Raw genomic sequence first — 21,411 nt, forward strand, 5'->3', positions numbered from 1 at the left:
CGATCTGCCCTGCTCCGTGCATGACATGGGGCGGCTCCCAAACCCCCAATCGGCCCTGCTCTGAGCCCGACCAGGGGCTGCACTTAGGGATTGGGCCTGCCCTCTGCCATCTGGGAGCAGGCCTAAGCCAGCAGGGTGTTATCTCCCGAGGGGTCCCAGACTGCAAGAGGGCACAGGCCAGGCTGAGGGACCCCTCTTTCCCCCCCGAGTGCACAAATTTTTGTGCACCGGGCCTCTAGTATTATATATTTTTCAGGTGTACGTTATAATTTGATATCTCTATATACTGTAGAGTGCTTCCACCCAAATTCTAGTTTCCACCTGTCACCATATATTTGATCCCCCTTACCCATTTCGCCCTACTACAAACAGTTGACTTTAAATAAAGCATATTATCCTCCACAATGAGCAGGTTTCATCCAATGAATTAAAGGCCTTAAAGAGCAAGGGTTTCCTGGAGAAAAAGGAATTCTACCTCAAAAATGTAAAGTAGGATCCTGCCCGTCTGCATACTGCAGGCCTGTCCTATAAATTTCAGATAAGACTCAAACATCAAGTCCTACCTGAATTGCCAGCCTGTTGGCCTGCCCTGATTCTGTTTCTCTAAAGACCCGTGACTGAGGCATGACTGAAACCATAAATAATCTAAACCTAACCACTGGCCCATCTCCACCTACCCCTCTCCACCAACTTTTATTCCACTGCAGGACTAAGTAGAAGGGATAAAGGCAACTCCACATCTACTTACAACTATATTTTATGGGGCAAAAGGCTGAAACAGTGCTGTCTTACCATAGGTTTTTAGAGTGGAATTTTCTTCCCTCTGAAGGTCTTCTGACCAAACTGCAAGCACAGTGGAATCTGCGTTCCAGAGCAGGTCATTGACCTAGTAGGGAAAACAGACCTGTCATTGTCCTTTAACTATGTATTTACTTCAAAATCTTTATGATACCAGAATTCTCTGCTCTCACAAACCAAACAATCCTCTCCTGGAGCAGAGCCCTAGCTATAAATTATTAACCTACAGAGTCATTAAACAAATCTGTGTAGTCTGTCCTCATATGCAGAGGACTCTAGAAAATGCATTATGCTTAAAGATTAAAAGAGATTTAACAACTAAATGCAAGTGACATTTAGTCAATCAGAGACATCTGACTATGGACTAAGGATCAGGGGTGGGCCACAATGGGTTCTTAAACTGGACTCAGAAGAAGGAGCTGCGGCCGTGTTTCCCGACGTTGCCATGTTAACACTGCTGCTGGTGAAGGAGCGGAGGGGAGAGCAAGAGAACCCTCCTCTCTTTCGGCTCCACAGGCCGGATAGAACAGCCCAATGGGCCGGATCCTGCCCTTGGGCCGTAGTTTGCCCACGGCTGGATTAGATAATACTAAGGGATGATTGCTAATTTTGTAATCTATGATAATGTAATTGTGGTTACTTATGGTTGTTTAAAGAAAAATGTTCTTAACTGTTAGAAAAAAATATTAAAAGTACATTTCCTACAATTAAAAAAAAAAACCCTAGGAAAGAAAATAAAAATGTGTGTGAATGTGTGTTTGTGTGTGAGGGCCAGAGAGAGGTGGATAAAATAATTTTGCAAAATGTTGGCATCTTACAAATAATAGGTACATGGGAGGTCATCCACCTCTTCTCTCCACTTTTAGTGTCTTTAATTAAAAGTACCATTGGATGTGTATCTGCTCCAACAAAGATCCTAATGGTACATACGCTGCTTAAGGTTTCAATGTTATGAATGAAAGGCATCTTTATTGCTGGAAGAATTGTACTTTTGTCAAAATAAACAATAAAAACTAGCATTTCTATTTCTTGTCCATGTTTTATGTAGGGTGGGAAAGAAATACCATTTCTTCTTTAAAAATCTCTAAGAAAAAGAATTTCTCGTTTTTTAAGAAGAAAAAACCCCATAAAAAAACTTAGTTATAAGAAGCCACTATTTCTATTACTACGTACACGGGAGCTTCTATTTACACACATGCCCATATCCAATATAAACCTTCTCTATAGCTGTGGAAAGTCCCTAAATTTGATTCTGAAACAACTCAGGCACCTACCTTCACCTCATCTTTGAGGAAAGGAAGCATAAACTGTCCATGGAGAAGTCCATTTTTCTCAAAAAACACCACGTCCTGCTGGTTGGGTTTATCTTGTGTGGATGCAATCAAACTGCCCGAGGGCCTTAAAGCAAACAGAGGGTGTTAGAAGGCCCCAAAGTACATGCAGCTAGCTTTTAACGAGATAAAATCAGGAGAAATTATTTTTTTCAGCAAAAACAAAAAGCATCCAAGGAAGTTTCAAATTCCATGTCACTAGGTAAGCAGTCACTCTAGTGAGAGACTATGCCTGCCCAGAGAAAGAGTGCCTTTTCCTAATTTGCACAAAGCCTCCACTTGCCCCCAAAGCCTCAGATTTAGAAGGCACTTGGGTGACTTTTTAAAAAGCCAATACTTTATTTAAATCATTGCATGTATAATGTCCATAACACCATAACCTATTTCTCCTTCAAGTAGATAACTTCAGCAAATATTCCATGCTCAGGCAGGATTTGTAAAGACTTCTCAATCACCTCATCTCTAGGTTTTAATTCAAATACATTTTTCTCTTTGCTCTATCATCCAACTGCTACTCAAATACTGGTGGGAAATGAGCTATCTAAAACCCACAGACCTCGTGGCTTTGCATATAGCAGATGCTACTGAGACAGTGGATGGGACACATCCTCTATATTAAGGGCAGCCACAGTCACAAGCAGGCTGTGGCCACAAAAGGGTGCAGGGCCAAGAGAATCAGGCTGGACACACCCTGCACATTCCCCATGCAAACAGATTCCCGTGGTGTGGGAGACTGTGCACAGAGAGGAAGCCCTCTCCCTAGTCCTCACCAGAGCCCCACTGCCCACAGAGCTGTGCATACAGCGACTTCCCTCCTAAGCACCATTTTCTCTTTTATACAATGGCTTCATGGAGACCCTGCCTATAACCTACAAAACGTATGAGCCTCGGAATTGTGAGATCTGCGAAGAAACTCAGAATCTACTATTCAAATTGAAGTCAGACTTCAGGAAACTAAAAAAGAAAAAAACATACAGGCTTACAGCCAAATGAAAAAAAGTAATTCTCTTTTTGTTTTATATAAACACCCACATTCAATAGATACCACCTCTACCCCAGTTCCAAGAATTTTTTTTTGTATTCTTTTTTCTTTATTGATTAAGGTATTACATATGTGTCCTTATCCCACCCCCCCAATTGCTTCCCCATCCCCCTACTCATGCCCTCACCCCCCTGCTGTCTGTGTCCATTGGTTAGGCTTATATGTTTGCATACAAGTCCTTTGGTTGATCTCTTCCCCTTACCCCCACCCTCAGTTCCAAAAATTCTGAGGAAGGAGTTAGATTTCTTCTCCCACTCACTTCCAGGCCAGAGCTGGGCCCAGTCCTGCCACAGGCTCACTGGTTGACTGTAAAGCAAACTCACGGTTCCACACTCGGACCTTCCGAGCCCCTATGCAGTAGGTACAGAGGAAACAAAACAACAAACAAACAAACTTAAAGCATTATGATAAGTACTGTCAAACTGAAACTTTTCAAACATCCCCCTTATTAACAAAAACTGTCATAGTTTTACAAACAAATTAGATTAATCTTGGTAAAAATTTGTGTCCAACACAGAGGAGGCTGGATAAAATAGCCTCAAAGAACTCTTCTAATTCTTAGTTCTAAATTCATTAACATCTAAAGTATATCTTTATGTAATAAAAGAAAATTCTCACTGAGAAAGAAAAAATTGCCCTGGCCAGTGTGGCTCAGTTGGTTGGGCGGCATCCCATGCAACAAAATGTTGCCAGTTGGATTCTCATACACCAAAAGGCTGCCTGTGCTGTGGGCTCAATCCCCAGTGGAGATTGTGTAGCAGGCAGCAGATCAATGTTTCACTCTCACATTGATGTTTCTCTCTCTCTCTCCCTCTCCTTTCCTCTATCTCTAAGAATCAATTTTTAAAATATCTTTAAAATGCTGAGTACCACCTAAAAAAAGAGAGAATAAACTTTCCTGAATTTAATAAGATAAACTTTTTGTTTGTTTGTCTGTTTAACACAATTTATTTCCATACCTGTCTCTGGGCAAACAACACTCACGGCAAAAAACTGTCCATCACCACGCCAGGTGACTTGTGGTCTTTGGTCATCCCAGGGCAAAGCAGACTCAATCTAAAGAGATGAGGAAAGACAAATGTCACGGGGGCCTTAAATGGCCCAGAATCAAACAAGCCTCAGGCTATTGAATGTCAATCTTTCATATGATATTAAGCTACCTAGAAAAAACCAGCTCCACAGAAACCTCAGGAACTCTTCTAATGAAAGGATCCTTAGATGCAGAAATCACTAATAGAAAAGAACTTCAAACAAAACAAAATTCTTCTTTGGGCATTAAAAAAAATGGCCTTCAAGCAACAGGAAGCAAGCTACCAATCGAGATATTAACACCAATGAGTTGAGGAATCTACCAGGTAACTTCAACAAGAAAATAAATGTTGTTTGTCTAAATATAAACAGAACAGAGAGAGAGTTCTATTTGTTGTGTAAGCTTCACAACAGTGCACAGAAGAGTGGAGCCAGAGGTAATAAAGGCAGCAGCAATGATGAACACAGTCCAGTGCCACCTGCATCTCAATCCTGATGGCCTTCAAGACAGAAACCAACTTTGCGGGGTTGGGGAACACTCCGCCTGAGCAGCCATCATCCATTCCTGTGACAGGTTAAGTCAGAATGGTGCCACCTTCTGCTCCCCAGGGAATACACTGGCAGCCTAACCAGATTCATTCTAGGCGAAACGAAACTATGGTAGAGAACACAAACTTCCTCAGGTGCAGGATTAAGAGATGAAATACGATTCACAAAATGCAGCTAGAAATAATGAAAGATGAAAAATGTACCTGGCAGGCAGTACATGACTCATTTATCCTATAAGGGCAGTTCATGGAAATTTCTGCATATAATATACACACAATGCTTTCATTTGCTCAAGCCCCAAATCATCCTCAATTCCACTCTCTCACACCCCACACCTGATCTATTATTAATAAATCTTGTAGCTCTACCTTCAAAATGTATCCAGAATGAAGGAAAGTAAGTTTCATCCAAAAGGAAAAATCAGGAAAAAAATCTAATATCTACATGTGTAGGAAAGTACAAAAACAGTTCTTCTGCATATCAAGAAGAGATACATGAAGTGTTTTATTTCTATCTGTGGTTTATTTTTTACACTGAATATTGGTTATAATTATTCCATACAGTGAAAAAAAAAAAGGTGAAGCAACTGGCATTAAAAAAGAAGGATCTTCCTAGGATGACTCATTCCCTGAGGTTTTCTGAACATCGTCAGCTTTACTAAAAAGCACAAGACATCTGTCCCTTATTAGCCTCTAAGCGTCTTTATCCATCAGATCAACCTTACCATTTGCACCTGAAAGGCCGCTTGCCTGCCTTCTGATCCGTGGAACTGGGTCTCCTTCCTGCCCCATCCAACTGTGATAAACTTGTCTAGAGAACAAATGATTGAGAACATGCAAGAAAACCAGTGAGCTAAATGAAATTAAATAAAAGCAGTTTCATTGCTGGTTTCAAGAAGTTAGGGACTGTAATTACTTGGGTGCTCTGAGACCTCTCAATAAATTGACCAGCAGTCAACATTATGAAAAAGTAGGTGGGATTAGCTAGGCCCAGGGCACCTTCCCAAGCAAAGGCGTGCTGGTTACTATCTATCTCTACGATTGTCCTCAAAGCTGAACGCCCCAGAGACCCAACCTAGATCCTGCACTCATCCAGGATCATACCTGCTCCCTGAGCAACTTCACCTACTCCCAAGATTGTAAAGATTCCTGCATGCCAATGATTTGGCCCCTTATATTTGCCTACTGCACATAGTGATACCATGTACCCCTGAAACAAACCAAAAACATAACTCACCACCTACACCTTACAGTCCAGCACATCCCACCTTCCCTCTCAAATCCTGGTACCTTTATTCTCACCATCTGAGCTTCAGGCTGGAGTCCCATTAAACCAGCGTTCTCAGCCTGTGGGTCACGACCCCTTTGGGGGTCAAACGACCCTTTCACAGGGGTCACCTAAGACCATTGGCAAACACATATATTTAATTACGTATCGTTTTTGTGATTAATCACTATGCTTTAATTATGTTCAATTTGTAACAATGAAATTGGGGGTCACCACAACATGAGGAACTGTATCAAAGGGTCGCGGCATTAGGAAGGTTGAGAACCACTGCATTAAACGTTCTTCTTCACCTACATACCCAAAGCCTACAATTGTACTTTCTAAACTGGTATTTTTCAAACTGGCTAGGGCAGGAGAGAACCATGAACACATATTCCAAAAGAGTTGCTCAGATAATTCCAAAAAATGTACTCCATCCTCACTGAGAATCAAATGTTTCCTGAATTTATTCCCTCTTTTGGCCCCACCACCCACCTTCTTTATCCCTCACCTATATTCCTATGGCAACCTCTTGCCAGGTCACCCTTCCTCTTCCTTCTGCACCAATCACTCAACCTTGTATCATCAAAACCTTTAATGGCTGATCATCTGTAACTCAATGTTCAAATTCCCTTCCTACCAAACGTAATCAACATCCATCCTGTTTATTTCATTCCACATTCACGTCCTGCCAACCATCAATGCTTAAGTATTCACAGTTGTCTGAAAAAGTTATGATGTGTCAAAGGCTTCCGGGAAACACCTTGCCCTGGAAGGTGTTTATTCACTTGTTTGGTCCACTTCCCTCTCCTCCCCCCTCATTTACCCAAGACCAACTGCAGTAGCCACGTCTGTGAAGTCTTCCCTCTCCATTACTCCCTTCCTCCCTTTATGCTACCCTAGTTGTCAGTGAACTAATGGAACTCCTTAAGAGAAAAGCCAAATTCTCTACAGCACCTACACTGCTGGGTTCATACCGACCCCAAAATTATTACTGAACAAATAAATTACTTTTGAATGAATAAATGAGTAGCCATTTTCTAAATGACTTCTCAGAGTTGGTGGAATAAGAAGGCATGAAATTAGACCTCAGCAAAAATTAAAAATCTTTCCTGTTTTCTCCCCAAAGTTGTACCCCAGAAATGCCCTTCTCATTCTAGCTCAGAAGTGAGGAAACTTTTTTTCTGTCAAGGGCCATTTGGATATTTATAACATCATTTGGTCAAACATTAACTCATTCCTAATGTCTTGGCAGGGCCAGGCCAAATGATTTTGCAGCCTTATACAGCCCATAGCTGGACGTTCCCCACCTCTGTCTAGCTCAGTGAAGGCGAACCTATGACACGCGTGTCAGAGGTGACATGTGAATTCATTTTTTTGGTTGATTTTTCTTTGTTAAATGGCATTTAAATATATACAATAAATATCAAAAATATAAGTCTTTGTTTTACTATGGTTACAAATATCCGAAAATTTCTGTATGTGACACGGCACCAGAGTTAAGTTAGGGTTTTTCAAAATGCTGACACGCTGAGCTCAAAAGGTTCGCCATCACTGGTCTAGCTAGTATAATCCCTTTCCTTAGCAACAATTATCAAGATGACCCTAAGCATAGATTTCTATTCCCCAGATTATTGACAAAGCTAACTCTCAGACAGGGAGAGGCACTGAAGTATGCCTTTCAAGATCAGAAGTGGGTCAAAGGAACTGGGCAATCAGACACTTAATGAATGGAAGTTCAAACATTATAGTCCTTTGGGCTATGACATGGAGATTAGTGCGCAAGACAATGATCAAACTTGAGTGGAACTCGGATCATAAGACATTTCAAACAAAGCTAAACTCACTTTCACCAAAATCATCCTGGTGGATCTGATGCTCCATGATCGGTTCAAAGTCTTTTGTCATCATAATCAGAGTCTGTTGACCTTGAAGGGGCACAAACAAGAATGATTTCATTTTCATACAACAAATTTGCCATTCCATAAGTTACAATGGCACCGGAAGCTACAGAGCTGGTGTGAAGGAGTTTATAGTCAGAACAGTACAGACAGAATTCATTCTAAATGTTTGACTCTCATAAAAGCAAAGAGCTTTTGACGTGATGCTTATTCTCAGCTATTTATGTTGTAAAGCTAACATAAAAGTCCTCTCTAAATTGTAACACTGGTATAATTGTTCAAAGAAAATTTTTGAAACCTACACAGCTTAACCCTGTGAGATATTAGGAGCCATCCTATATAATAAAAGCCTAACATGCGAAGGGTCCGGTTGTCCATTCAACAAATCAAAGTGTAATATGCTAATGATATGCTAAGGTCGCTCAACCACTCACTCTGATGTGCACTGACCACCACAGGGCAGACACTCAATGCAAGAGCTGCCCCCGGTGGTCACTGCACTCCCACAGGGGGAGCACTGCTCAGCCAGAAGCCAGGCTCACGGCTGGCGAGCTCAGCGGCGGTGGCGGGTCTGTGGCAGCGCTAAGGATGTCAGACTAACAGCTTCCAAGGGCTCCCAGACTGCAAGGGGGTGCAGGCTGGGCTGAGGGACCCCCTGAAGTGCATGAATTTCATGCACTAGGCCTCTAGTGTTTTATAAAAGTCAGATGAGATCAATAACAAGTTTACCTGTAGCAAGAAGCACCAGCTCTTGATCAGGACTCCAACTCATGACTGCAATACCACTGGCTACACTCCCTACACATTCCAGCTGAGACAGACAGAAAAAAAGTAAGAGAGATTAAAACCCCACTGTCTCAGTGAAAATTTACTATAACCATAATCAAAATAATTAAAAACAAAACACACAACCGTGAATATATTCAATAAACATTTATTCAGTATCAGGTATTGAGAGACTAGGCATGACACAGGGCACAGGAAGTGGACGTGACTATGGACACGCCATTCCTCCCAGAGTTATCTCACAAAGGAGATGAAAAGATGGCTCTACAGTGGGATTAGAGCTATCATTCAGGTTTCTGGGAATTAAGTGAAGACTCAGAGCAAGAAAGCACTAGTGGCCCAGGAGTTCAGGAAAGCTTTTCTGGAAAGGTGCCTTGAAGGGTGATAATAGGGCCAGGAAAAAGACATCAGGGGAAATGCAATATTGAGGCACAAAATTAAAAAAAGAGCAATTAAATAACAGCTGCAAGTAGAGCATAAGGCATACATACACATACACATACACACACACACACAATGATGGGGGAGGGAAGAGGCTAAAAAGAATTTGGGAAACACATATGAAAGGTACAATAAGAACATGGATTCTGTCTTGCATTGAAAAGCCACAAATAGGGAGGATTAGCACCATTTAATTAAATGAATAGACAAGAGGAGCTCAGTAATCAGGAAAAATTGCTACAGAAAGTTTTGAAAATAAAAGGGTACCTTTTAAATGTGAGAAACACTATTTAAGTTGTACTTGATGTCTTTTAAGTTTCTTACCATAAACTGAAAGTAAGATTTATTACTGCACTAAATGCAATGGTTAAAAGCAAAGGTATCAGATTTAGATTGCCAGGGTTCATATTCCCTCTGAAAACTGTATGACTTTGGCCTACTTACTTAAGCTCTCTGTGCCTCAATTTCCTCTAGTTCTAAAGAATCGGAAAACACTCTATCTCATAAGATTGTAGCGAATATTAAATAAAATTCTGCTTGAAAAGCACTTGACAAAGTGCCTGGCACATTGTAAACATTGACTAAATGTCTGCTACTACTATCATTATATTATTAGTAATACTGTAAGTCTCATTGCACAATCAATGTTAAAGAGATCACAACTCATGTAGTAATCAAAGACGTTTAAAAAGACTTAGACTATTTTAGTGTGAAACTCTGGCTGTTAAAAAGGTAAGGATAGAAATCCAGAAATCAGTCTTTTGCTAGAGTAGAGAAAGAGGCTAACGGTTGAAATCTATCTCCTTTGGCAATCATAAATATTTCAAAGACTTTCTAATTGAGAAATATAGGTTAAACTCAGGATCAGATTTTGATAAGAGGTGAACTACACCACACAAGAATGGCCAGGTTGTAATTGTTCTGATTAACAAATGCAGTAGACAAAACTGGGTTTTAGAAGAATCCTGAAAGATAGCTGAAGCCAAACCAACAATTTTTTGGTAAAGAAATATATATTGCAATGACTGTAATTTGTAAAATGCTTAAATAGTACATTGCCTGAATTTTTAAACTTCTATGCAAAGAAAGTCCTGTTGGAGGATGCTTGAGACTTCCTCCACAAGGAATATTGCACTTACCTGGAGCGTGCTGAGATTGCACAGTATGACATCTCCAGAAGCCGTGGCCATGCACACAGACTCCTGATCCAGCAAGTCCTGAATACCAACAATGTGGCCACTTCCATCCTCCGGGAGAAAGCCTTCTGCCACTAAAGAAATTTCATTTCTCACCTTCCATCAAAACAAACACATAAGCAAATTAAGCCAATCTACTTACAAGAACAATTCACAACATTTCCAGAAATAAAATGCTTTTTAATGCTTCTTTTATAATATAAAAGCTTTCAAAAAAATTTTTCTAGATAAAAATCCAAACTTTCACTTAAGGACTCTCATAACCCTACTATCTTTAACAAGAAAAATAGTTAATGCAACCTTTTTGATAAGCAAACACAAAATAAAAGCAAAAAGCCTGGTCTCTTAAAAAATATCCAATAAAATATAAAGCTAATAACTATGGCTTTCTGTTTCTTTCTTTTTCTGACTATAGTTTTCTAAGATTTCTATCGATGGAGGAAGGGGACTAAGAATGTAATCACCTAAAATACATTAGTAGCAAAATATAATTAAGGAAAGATATTAGAATCAATCCAAATAGCTTTTAAATATATACAGGGGTGGGCAAAAGTAGGTTTACAGTTGAGTACATGAAACAGCTTATTCTTTTTTTAATTTTATTTTTAAATTTTTATTGTTGAGGTGTGGGGCGCAGTTACGGTGTTTTGGCCAGGTTCAAACCTCAGACTAATGAAAGGACAGGAACCTCTCATTGCCACGTGCAAGTCCCAGCTAGAGGGCAGGGCCCACCCAGCACAATCATAGCCAACGGCTGTGGTTGTAAGCTTCAACCTATGGTCCAAACACATAACCCCACGTGCCTTGTGGTAGAGTTCAGGTGCATGTAGTTGAGTAGGGTTGGAACTCAAGAGAATGCTGTAAACAATGTGATCATGCCCCTACTTTGCCTCGTGGCATCTGCTATAAAATAGAGACACGGCTTGTGGGCGCTGGCGCTGTCTCACCGAGACCCAGCTTTCATTCTCTTATCTGTCTTTACTTAATCCTTTCACCCCCCCCCCCCCCTACTCTTCTCCCCCCCCCCCCCACTCAGTTTATCTTTGGCCACAACACTGAGGGTATTACAGATGTCCCACCATTTTCCACATGTGCCTGGCTGCCACCCTACCCCAGGCCTTCACCATACTACTGTCTGTATCCATAAGCTATACATAACAAGTTCTTTAGTTAGTCTCTTCCCACTTCTCCCCCCACTCCTTCCCTCTGAGATCTGCCAGTCTGTTCCATGCTTCCATGTCTCTGGACCTATTTTTGATCCGCTTATTTTGTTCATTAGATTCCACATATAAGTGAAATCATATGATATTTGTCTCTCTCTGATGGGCTCATTTCACTTGGCATAATAATCTCCAGGTCCCTCCATTCTGTCACAAAGGGTAAAAGATCCTTTTTTTTGTACAGCTGCATAGTATTCCATTGTGTAAATGTACAATGGCTTTTTTATCCATTCATCTACTTATGGGCACTTGGGCTGTTTCCAGATCTTAGCTATTGTAAATAACGCTGCTATGAACATAGGGGTACATATACTGTTTCTGATTGGTGTTTTGGGATTCTTAGAATATATTCCCAGAAATGAGATCGCTGGGTCAAACAGCAGTTACACTTGTAATTTTTTGAGGATTCTCCATACTGTTTTCCATAGTGCCTGCACAAGCTTGCATTTCCATTACAGTTCCCCTCTCCCTACATCCTCACCAGCATTGGTTGATTTTTATGGTAGCCATTCTGCCAGGTAGAGATGGTACCTCACTGTCATTTTTATCTCTCTGATGATTAGTGACGTTGAGCATTTTTCCATGTCTCTGGGTCAACTGTATGTCCCTTTTGCAAAAGGTGTCTATGCAGGTCTTTTGCCCATTTTAAAATTGTATTGTCTTCCTTTTTTTGTATAAGTTCTTTATATATCTTGGAAGTTAACGCCTTACCGGATATATCACTGGCAAATATGTTCTCCCTTTTCATTTTGTGATATCTTTGCTGTGCAGAAACTTTTTGGTTTGATATAGTCCAATTTGCTTATTTTTTCCCCCATTTCTTTTGCCCTACGAGATATTATCAGCAAAAATTCTGCTACTTGAGATGTCTGAGTTTGATGCCTATGGTTTCTTCTGAGATTTTTATGGTTTTTGCAACTTACATTTAAGTCTGTTATCCCTTTTGGATTCATTCTTGTGTATGGTGTAAGTTGATAATCTAGTTTCATTTTTTTTGCATGTACCTGTCAAATTTTCCCAATACCATTTATTGAATAGATTGTCTTTTCTCCTTTGTATGCTCTTGCCTACTCTATCAAGTATTAACCATATTGGCTTGGACTAATTTCTGGGGTCCCTGCTCTGTTCCACTGCTCTATATGTCTATTCTTGTGCCAGTACCAGGTTGCTTTTATTGCATTGGCTTTTTAGTATAGTCTGATATCTGGTATTGTGATCCCTCCAACTTTGTTCTTCTTTTTTAAGATTGTTGTGGCTATTGAAGATCTTTTTTGGTTCTGTATAAATTTCTGGAATATTTGTCCTAGATCTGTGAAATAAGCACAAGGTATTTTAATGGGGATTACACTGAATCTACAGATTGCTTTGGGTAGTATGGGCATTTTAATGATCAATTCTTCCAATCATGAACAAGGTATATGTTTCTACTGTTTGTATTTTCCTGGTTTTTTGTTTTGTTTTGTTTTGTTTTTTTCAATTACCTATAGCTTACTGAGTATAGGATTTTTACCTTTTTGGTTAATTTTTTCCCTAGGTTTCTTATTTTTTTCATTGCAATAGTAAATGAGATTTTTTTTAAGTTTCTCTTACGGAGAGTTCTTTATTGGTGTACAAAAATGCTATTGATTTTTGGATGTTAATTTTGTTACTTTGCAAAAATAAATGTAGTTTTTGGTATAATCTTTAGGGTTTTCTATGTACAATATCATGTCATTGGTGAATAATAACAGTTTTACTTAACCTCTTTCAATTTGGATGCTTTTTATTTTTTCTTATTGTCTTATTGCTGTAACTAAGACTTCCAGTACTATGTTGAGAAAGAGCGGTGAAAGTGGACAGACAACCCTGTCTTGTTTCTGGTTTTAGGGGAAATGTATTTTAGTTTTTGCCCATTGCGTATGATGTTGGCTGTAGGTTTGTCAGATATGGCCTTTTATTATGTTGGTATTTTGAGGTATGCTCCTTCTATTTCCACTTTGCCGAGTTTTTAATAAAAAATGGGTGCTGGATTTTGTCGAATCCATTCTCTGAGTCTATCAATATGACCAGGTGATATTTATCCTTCATTGTGTTTATGTGACATAACACATTTGAGTTGTGAATAATGTACATGCCTCGCATCCCCAGAATAAATCCCACCTCCTCATGGTGAATCTTTTTAATGTGTTGCTAAATCTGGTTTGCTGATATTTTGTTTAGACTTTTAGCATCTATGTTCATCAAAGATATTGGACTCTAATTTTCTTTCTTTGTTTCTACCTGGTTTTGGAATTAGGATAATGCTGGCCTTATAGAAGGAGCTTAGAAGCCTTCCTCCATTTGAATTTTTTAGAATAGTTTGAGGATAACAGGTGTTAGTTCTTTTTTGAATGTTTGGTGAAACTCACCTACGAAGCCATCCAGGCCAGTCTTTTGTTTGCTGAGAGGTTTTCCTTTTTTTTATTGCTGTTTCAATTTCATTAGTTATTACCAGCATATTCAGGGTTTTCTGATTCCTCCTGATTGAGTTTTAGAATACTGTGTTTCAAGGAATTTGTCAATTTCACTGAGGCTGTCTGTTCGTTGGAATATAGGTGTTCATAGTATTTTCTTTCAATCCTTTGTATTTCTGTGGCATCAGTTGTTACTTCGTCTCTTTCATTGCTGATTTCATTTACTTGGGCCAGCACTTCTTTGTTTTTTGATGAATCTGGCTAAGGTGTTTATCTTTTTTATCTTTTTGATAATCTTGTTTATATTTTTTGAAGAACCAGCTCTTGGTTTCATTGATCTTTTATATTGTTTACTTATCCTCCATGTAATTTATTTCCACTCTGATCTTTTTTTTTAATTATTTTTTAATACATATTTTATTGAATTTTTACAGAGAGGAAGGGAGAGGGATAGAGAGAAACATCGATGAGAGAGAAACAGCTGCCTCCTACACACCTCCCACTGGGGATGTGCCCACAACCAAGGTACATGCCCTTGACCGGAATCGAACCTGGGACTCTTCAGTCCGCAGGCCGACACTCTATCCACTGAGCTAAACCAGTCAGGGCTCCACCCTGATCTTTATTATTCCTTTCACTCTACTTCCTCTGGGGTTTTCTTATTGTTCTAAGTTGTAGGGTTAGATTGTTTATTTGAGCTTTTTCTTGCTTCTTGAGGTGGGCCTGTAATGCTATGAACTTCCCTCTCAGGAATGCTTTCACTGTGTCCCTAGATTTTGTTCATTTTCATTTGTTTCCAGTATTTTTTTAAATTCTTCCTTGATCACATTGGTAACCCATTTACTATTTAATAACATACTCTTTAGCCTTCATGTGTTTGAATGTTTTGGGGTGTTTTTATTGTAGTTGATGTCTAGCCTCATGCCATCATGATCTGAGAAGATGCTTGACATGATTTCAATTTTCTTGAATTTGTACAGACTTGTTTTGTGTTCTAACATGTGGTCTATCTCTGATAATGTTCCATGTACACTTGAGAAGAATGTATATTCTGCAGCTTTGGGGTGAAATGTTCTGTAAATATCAATTAACTCCATCTGATCTAGTGCATTACTTACGGTCACTGTTTCCAGGTTGATTTTTTGTCTGAAAGATCTATCCAGTGATGTCAATGGGGTGTTAAAGTCCCCTACTATGACTGTATTGTTGTCTATCTCTCCTTTAACAGTGTCCAGTTTAAAAAATATATTTAGGTGCTCCTATATTGGGTGCCTATGTTTAACAGGATTATATCCTTTTGTTGGAATGATCCATCTAGCCTTATATAGTGACCTTCTTTGTCTCTTATGGCTTTTGTTTTTAAAAAAATATTTTTTATTGATTTCAGATAGAGAAAGGGATAGAAACATCAATGAGAGAGTCATTGATTGGCTGCCTCCTGCACACACCCCACTGGGGATTGAGCCCACAAGCCAGGCATGTGCCCTTGACCAGAATTGAACCTGGGACCCTTTAGCCGCAGGCCAACACTCTATCCACTGAGTCAAACTGGCTAGTGCCACTTTTAACATTTAATTATGATGTGTCTTGGTGTGGGTCTTTGGGTTCCTCTTGACTGGGACACTCTGTGCTTCCTGAAGGTGTGTAACTTTTCTCTTCACCAGGTTAGGAAAGTTTTCTGTCATTATTTCTTCAAGCAGGTTCTCCATCCCTTGCTCACTTTCTTATCCCTCTGGTACCCCAACAATGCAGTTGTTGTTCTGTTTCAGGTTGTCCCAAAGTTCCCTTAACTTCTTCTTATGCTTTTTAAATGTTTTTTGCCTTTTGTTTCTCTGAATGTCTTTCCACTTTGTCTTCCAAATTGCTGATTCAATCCTCTGCTTCATCAATCCTGCTTTTAATTCCTCCCAGTGTACTATTGATATCAAATACAATGTGCTTCATTTCCAATTGGTTCTTATTCATTGTTTCTATAGTCTTTTTCGTGCTGACATAGTTTCCACTAAGTTCCTTTTAGTTTTCACTAAGTTTCTTGGGCATCTTTATAACTATTACTCTGAACTCTATGTCTGGTAAATTGCTTACCTTCATCTCTTCTAGATCTTTTACTGGAGATTCCTCCTTTTCTTTCATTTAAGGGTTCTTTGTCTTCCCCTTTAAGCTGTACCTTTGAGTTTGTTTTTATGTATTAAAATACCTGCTATGACTCTAGTCTTAGCAGGGGTGGTCTTTTGTAGTAAATGTCCTGTTGGACCCAGTGGTGCAGACTCCCTAAACTACTGAGCTGCATGCTCTAGTAGTGACCCTTTTGTGATTTGGGATCTTCTGTTGTAATTGGGTCTTGACCGTTGTTTTCCCATTTACGGGTGAGATTCCTCTCAGGCTGGATAACTGTGATGCTCAAGCCTGACCATGCCAGGCAAGTGCTGACAGAACAGAACAAAACATACAAAAGAACCCTACAACAACAGCAAAAACAACCCCAAAGAAAAGAGAATTAGGAAAGAGAAAAGACAACACAACAAGAATAAACAAAAAAGATACTACTACTACTAATAATAAAATAAAAATTAAGTAATACTAGAAAAGGGGAAGAAAAGGGAAAGAAAACAGGGGGAATATTCATGCAAGATAGTCAGCCACTGATGCTCCCTGAGATTGCTGCCTCCTGAGCTGTATCCCAAGGGGTGGGGTAATTGCCTTTTCCCAGGCTTTTGGTATAGGGAGGGGCTTGTGCGTCTCAGGAGAAATACTGCTGTAATATGGAAGAATGGGAGGGACAGCACAGATATCCCGGCAGCTGTCCTCCCTGCCACGCTCCCCAACCACTTCTACCCCTGTCTCTCCTCAGGCAACTCCACCATGCACCTCCCACTCCAACAAAACTTGGGTGAGAGACTGGGCACTGAATTCCTGAGCTCTGGCTCCCTGGCTGATAGAAGCCAGGCGCTGGTTGCTACGTGGGTGGCTATTGCCAAGCTGCTCAGCGCTCTGACTGTTAGAAGCACCTAACACTATGCACCTCCGGTTGCTGTGTGGGCAGCTACTGCCCAGTGGCTCAACTCTCTAGCTGTCCTAGCCTCTCTCCCAGGGAACCCTCCTCACCCTTGGCCCATGGCTACTGACAGCTCAACCAAAGGCCTCTCTCAACCCTGCCCTTCCTACAAGTCTAGAGGTGGTTTCTGGCCTTCCTTGTTTAAGAGTCTCTTCCCTCTGTCTAAAGCAGGTATTTCAGGGTGAATATTTCCCACTGTAGTTCTAATTCTAGTTAGATTCTGGGAGGAGGGAGGAGAAAGATCTCCTATTCCTCCACCATCTTTCTTCTGTCCAGAGTTTATTCTTGTATTATTATTTATTAATTGTATTATTTTCCATATAAACAACCATTAACCTACTTTTGACCCACCATACACACACACACGCTCAAGATCCTGGAGTGAAGATTCTGATTTAATTGGTATGAGATGGAGGCTGAAACAGTTTTAAAATGGCAATTTTCAGTTGCATCCCTAGTTGAGAACCACTGTTACAAAAAATTACAAGGTAGAGAGGGTAAAAAGTAGGGTACCCACATAAAATATGAGGTCACAGTTTTGCCAACTCATATTTAAAACAGCAGCAAAGTAAAAGATAGGTTACTATTTAAATTACACCTACTATGACATCACTGTAAAACAAAGGGAGTTCTCATTTAGGAATATAAAAATTCAGTACTATTTAAAGACTATCTGGGGGAAGCAAGTTTGGAAAAAAACAAGTCAGCGGTCATGCCAAATGCTTGCATTCTCAATCAGTAACTCACTTCTCTTGTGACAGGGTCCACTTCTACCAGTCCATGTTCTGAGCCAATGAGCACTGTGCTCCGCTCAGTTCGGAAAGAGAAGCACTGAGGTGTCCCTGGAGCCTGAATATCCCTGAACTCCAGGGTCCGAAGTAACTTCAGATTTCTCATGGTGAAGCTATTCCTGAAAAAAAGTACAAATATCCCTTGATAAAACACTCACTTCTAAGACAAAAAAAGATTTAACATCAGTTATTCCTCAGTAAATTTGAAAGAACAAAATGAATGGGAAAACATTTTATTTTTGAATATAAGGATAACTTTATAATCCAATAGATTTATAAAACCATGTGAAATCCATATAAATATTTGAAGAAAATCTGGAATGAAATTACTTTAATATCACTAGGTATATTTATATATAAACTGGGATATACTTCCATTAAAAAAGTTAAAATTTAAATCAAAAGTAGAATATAAGGATGTACTGTTCTCAGGGGGAAAATAAGACCGATAAAATTACAACAGTTTACTTCAAAATGATAAGCAATGTTTGAGTTGCTTAATGACTTGACATAATTACTTCATGTAATTCAGCTTTCCTGGCCTGGTTCTTACCAGTGTAATAGTAACGTGAGAAAAGAAGGATAAATAGGTAACCTACTTCAATCTGGCAAAATCAGACTTGCTTTAATGTATATTATCTAAGTAAGAGGGAAACAAATATTAATGTGCTGAGTATTTATATTCTGATCCCTCTAAAGTTTATAATTGGAAATCCCTAAGTTATGTTAGGAGTGGCAATTACACAAACCACAATGGCCTTAAAGCCACCATATTCTAAAAAGAATTCTCTCATCTTGGCATTTCATACATATGACACTGAAAAAGATGAGGTAATCCTCCTACGCAGCAGATAATGTTAAGTGTAATATGAAGGATAACATAAAATGTGGTTTAACAGAAAGGCAAAACCACGCATGGTGGAAGCAAGAAAAAAAATCAAGGTAAACAATGGTTTATAAGCTTAGGTGATATTTATATTCAAGAACTTCTAGAAATTATTTGAACTTGTATTATACCATAAAGGTTTTAAATTTAATTCCACACAGAGAGTTTAGGCTTTCCAAAGCATATAAAAATTATATCCTTGATCTTTCTTTAAACATAGAGATGACCACTGGAATAGATCTGAAAGGGCTGGTAGATTTGAGATGAGAGACTGCCTGGCATGTCTGACTAGAGGGGAGTAAACAGGTGATATAGTAGCAAGAGGTAAGGACAGACAAAAGGGGGATCAAATGTGCTGAAGCCGGTTTGGCTCAGTGGATAGAGCGTCGGCCTGCGGACTGAAAGGTCCCAGGTTCGATTCCGGTCAAGGGCATGTACCTGGGTTGCGGGCACGTCTCCAGTGGAAGATGTGCAGGAGGCAGATCAATGTTTCTAATTCTCTATCTCTCTCCCTTCCTCTCTGTAAAAAATCAATAAAATATGTTAAAAAAAAAAAAAAGAGGGGGATCAAATGTGTAGTTTCCGGGCTCTTTCATTCTGGTTCACCTAATAATAATTATTATTGTTACTGTTGCCATGATCAGATCATCAAAATATCTTCATATCCCTCCCTGTGAATATTCACCAATAACCCGTGGAGCCCTGAGGTCCATGTACCAAAGGATACGAATCTGGAGGGTAAAGGCAGTGAGAGCTGAGAGGAACGCACTATTTCCTGTTATCTTACTGTTCCCATCACTGCTGCCCCAGCAATGGGCTTTCAAACTTCAGGGGCCCTGGGTCCCAGTCTTTAGTACTCCCCTGACCAGCCTTATCTCCTCCAACCCTGGAGGTACCAGCAATAACCAGGCAGGCCCCCTCCAGGTGGCTGAAATCTAGCAATAAGAGGGCTCCTCCTCTGAATTCCAGAGGTCTGAGTCCTTGCTTTATAAAGCCTCTGCTCCAAGTTTAGGCCATGATAATCCCCAGCCCTAGCTAAGTGTTGTAGCTACTTCCATCAGTTTACCTTTTGCTTTTTGTTCCTCCAACAACTGTTTAACTAGTTCTTCATATTAAATTCTGTTCAAATAATAATGTGATTTCACCTTTTCCAACTGGACCCTGACTGACAAATGCAACAAACGACCTGAGTTCTCAAATCCCTAAGCTTCCAGAACCACCTGCCCAGGGGAGCGCATCATTCCTCTCCCCCTCCCCGACTCTCCCAGTCTCAAAAAGAACTTCTCTGAATGTTCACACCCATCATCCTGACTCCCTTATCTTCTCAAGTGTCCGCACAATTTGCAAGGACAGCAAAGGAGTATGCTCCAAACTCCCCCAGGACCCCAACTTATTAGTACCCTTTCTTTTACATCTGCAATCTCCAACTCCCAGCCCTTGATGATTCCACTATTCTGTCTTTAAATGCAGTAAAGAACTCTCTACTCTAGAGATCAATCGTGATCTCCCAAATTTCTGACAACTCCACTGCCTTCCCTTGCTCCTTTTCACATCTGTCTCTTAGCTAATTGTGAAACCCCTGACTGACTACAAGTACCAGGCAGATGACTAATATGCTACAGAGATGGAAACGTCTAGCCCTGACCCTCCCGACATGGGATACTAAACCCACATTTTCAACCTCCTAATGTTACCGCAAGAATGCCTCACGAACACATCAATGCAACCTGGAAAATGAGGTTAAGAAAATGAGGTTAAGTACTTGTCTCACAGATGTCACAGGTTTTCCCTATTTGGGAACATGGCACTTCTACTCTCTCTGTTCCAACTTGAAAACTGCCTACTTTTTTGCTCACACTTTTTATTCTAAACTATTCACTGGTTACCTCCGTGGCTGTCAGTCGGTATACAGCTTGAATACTTTATACAGTAAGTACCTAGTCCATCCCAATCACTGGTGTGCGGCCTACGTCAAACACAGGAAGAGTCCTGGCCGTGTGGCTCAGTGGTAGAGCATGGGCCTGCGCAAGGAAGGATCGCAGTTCCTTTTCCGGTCAAGGGCTTGTACCTGGGCGCAGGTTCACTCCTGGACGCGGCTGGGGCGCATGCTGGAGGCAACCAATCAATGTGTCTCTCTCTCACAGATGTTTCTCTCTCTCTCCCCCCGCCCCCTCTCTAAAAATCAATGGAAAAATATCTTCCGGTGAGGATTACAAACAAAACAACACATGGAATGAGAACTGGGTAAGTGCTCCAATACAGACAAGAAATGATTGAGTCCCTGCCTCCACGGTATAGAGGGCCACATAATACCCCACATTAGATGGAGAAGAACAGGGGGCATCACGAAAAAGTCCCAGACCCGGGAAGGGACCCGCCACCGTCTGGGAACTTGTGATAACCATCGCCTTCTGTGGCGCATTAATTGATTCGCTTTCAGCGCTTCTGCCCACTCCTGCAAGGCATCCGCAGGCTGGGTACGGGTGCAGCCGGGGAGCAGGGCCCTCCCCGTGCCCAATGCCGCGGGCGGAGGCAAACATGCAGAAAGAGAATTTAAGGCTCGAGGGCAGAGGTGGTCACGCAGCACCACGCCTGGGCCTGCACCAGGCCGAGGTGCGGGCCCGGGGCTCCCGGCATCAGGACCTGGGGGGGCCGGGCCCGGGGGCGGGCCCCCCCCCCCAGAGGCAC

The 21,411-nt window shown here is 40.6% G+C and overlaps 1 protein-coding gene across 1 annotated transcript in view; it reads right to left on the reverse strand.

Annotated features, from left to right (window-relative positions):
• IKBKAP (inhibitor of kappa light polypeptide gene enhancer in B-cells, kinase complex-associated protein) overlaps window positions 1-17,954 on the reverse strand; it is a 56,887-nt gene extending 38,933 nt beyond the window's left edge. The window contains exons 1-9 of the mRNA XM_006771145.2: window positions 17,794-17,954; window positions 10,283-10,435; window positions 8,646-8,727; window positions 7,863-7,943; window positions 5,474-5,559; window positions 4,131-4,227; window positions 3,431-3,521; window positions 2,073-2,196; window positions 793-886 (exon numbers count right to left, since the gene is read on the reverse strand). Of these exons, the coding sequence (XP_006771208.1) occupies window positions 793-886; window positions 2,073-2,196; window positions 3,431-3,521; window positions 4,131-4,227; window positions 5,474-5,559; window positions 7,863-7,943; window positions 8,646-8,727; window positions 10,283-10,435; window positions 17,794-17,943 (958 nt within the window). The 5' untranslated portion in view covers window positions 17,944-17,954. The remainder of the gene's footprint in view (window positions 1-792; window positions 887-2,072; window positions 2,197-3,430; window positions 3,522-4,130; window positions 4,228-5,473; window positions 5,560-7,862; window positions 7,944-8,645; window positions 8,728-10,282; window positions 10,436-17,793) is intronic.
• Between the last annotated feature and the right edge of the window lie 3,457 nt (window positions 17,955-21,411).

Source organism: Myotis davidii, unplaced genomic scaffold (assembly GCF_000327345.1).
Source record: "Myotis davidii unplaced genomic scaffold, ASM32734v1 scaffold64, whole genome shotgun sequence".
NCBI classification, from domain to species: domain Eukaryota; kingdom Metazoa; phylum Chordata; class Mammalia; order Chiroptera; family Vespertilionidae; genus Myotis; species Myotis davidii.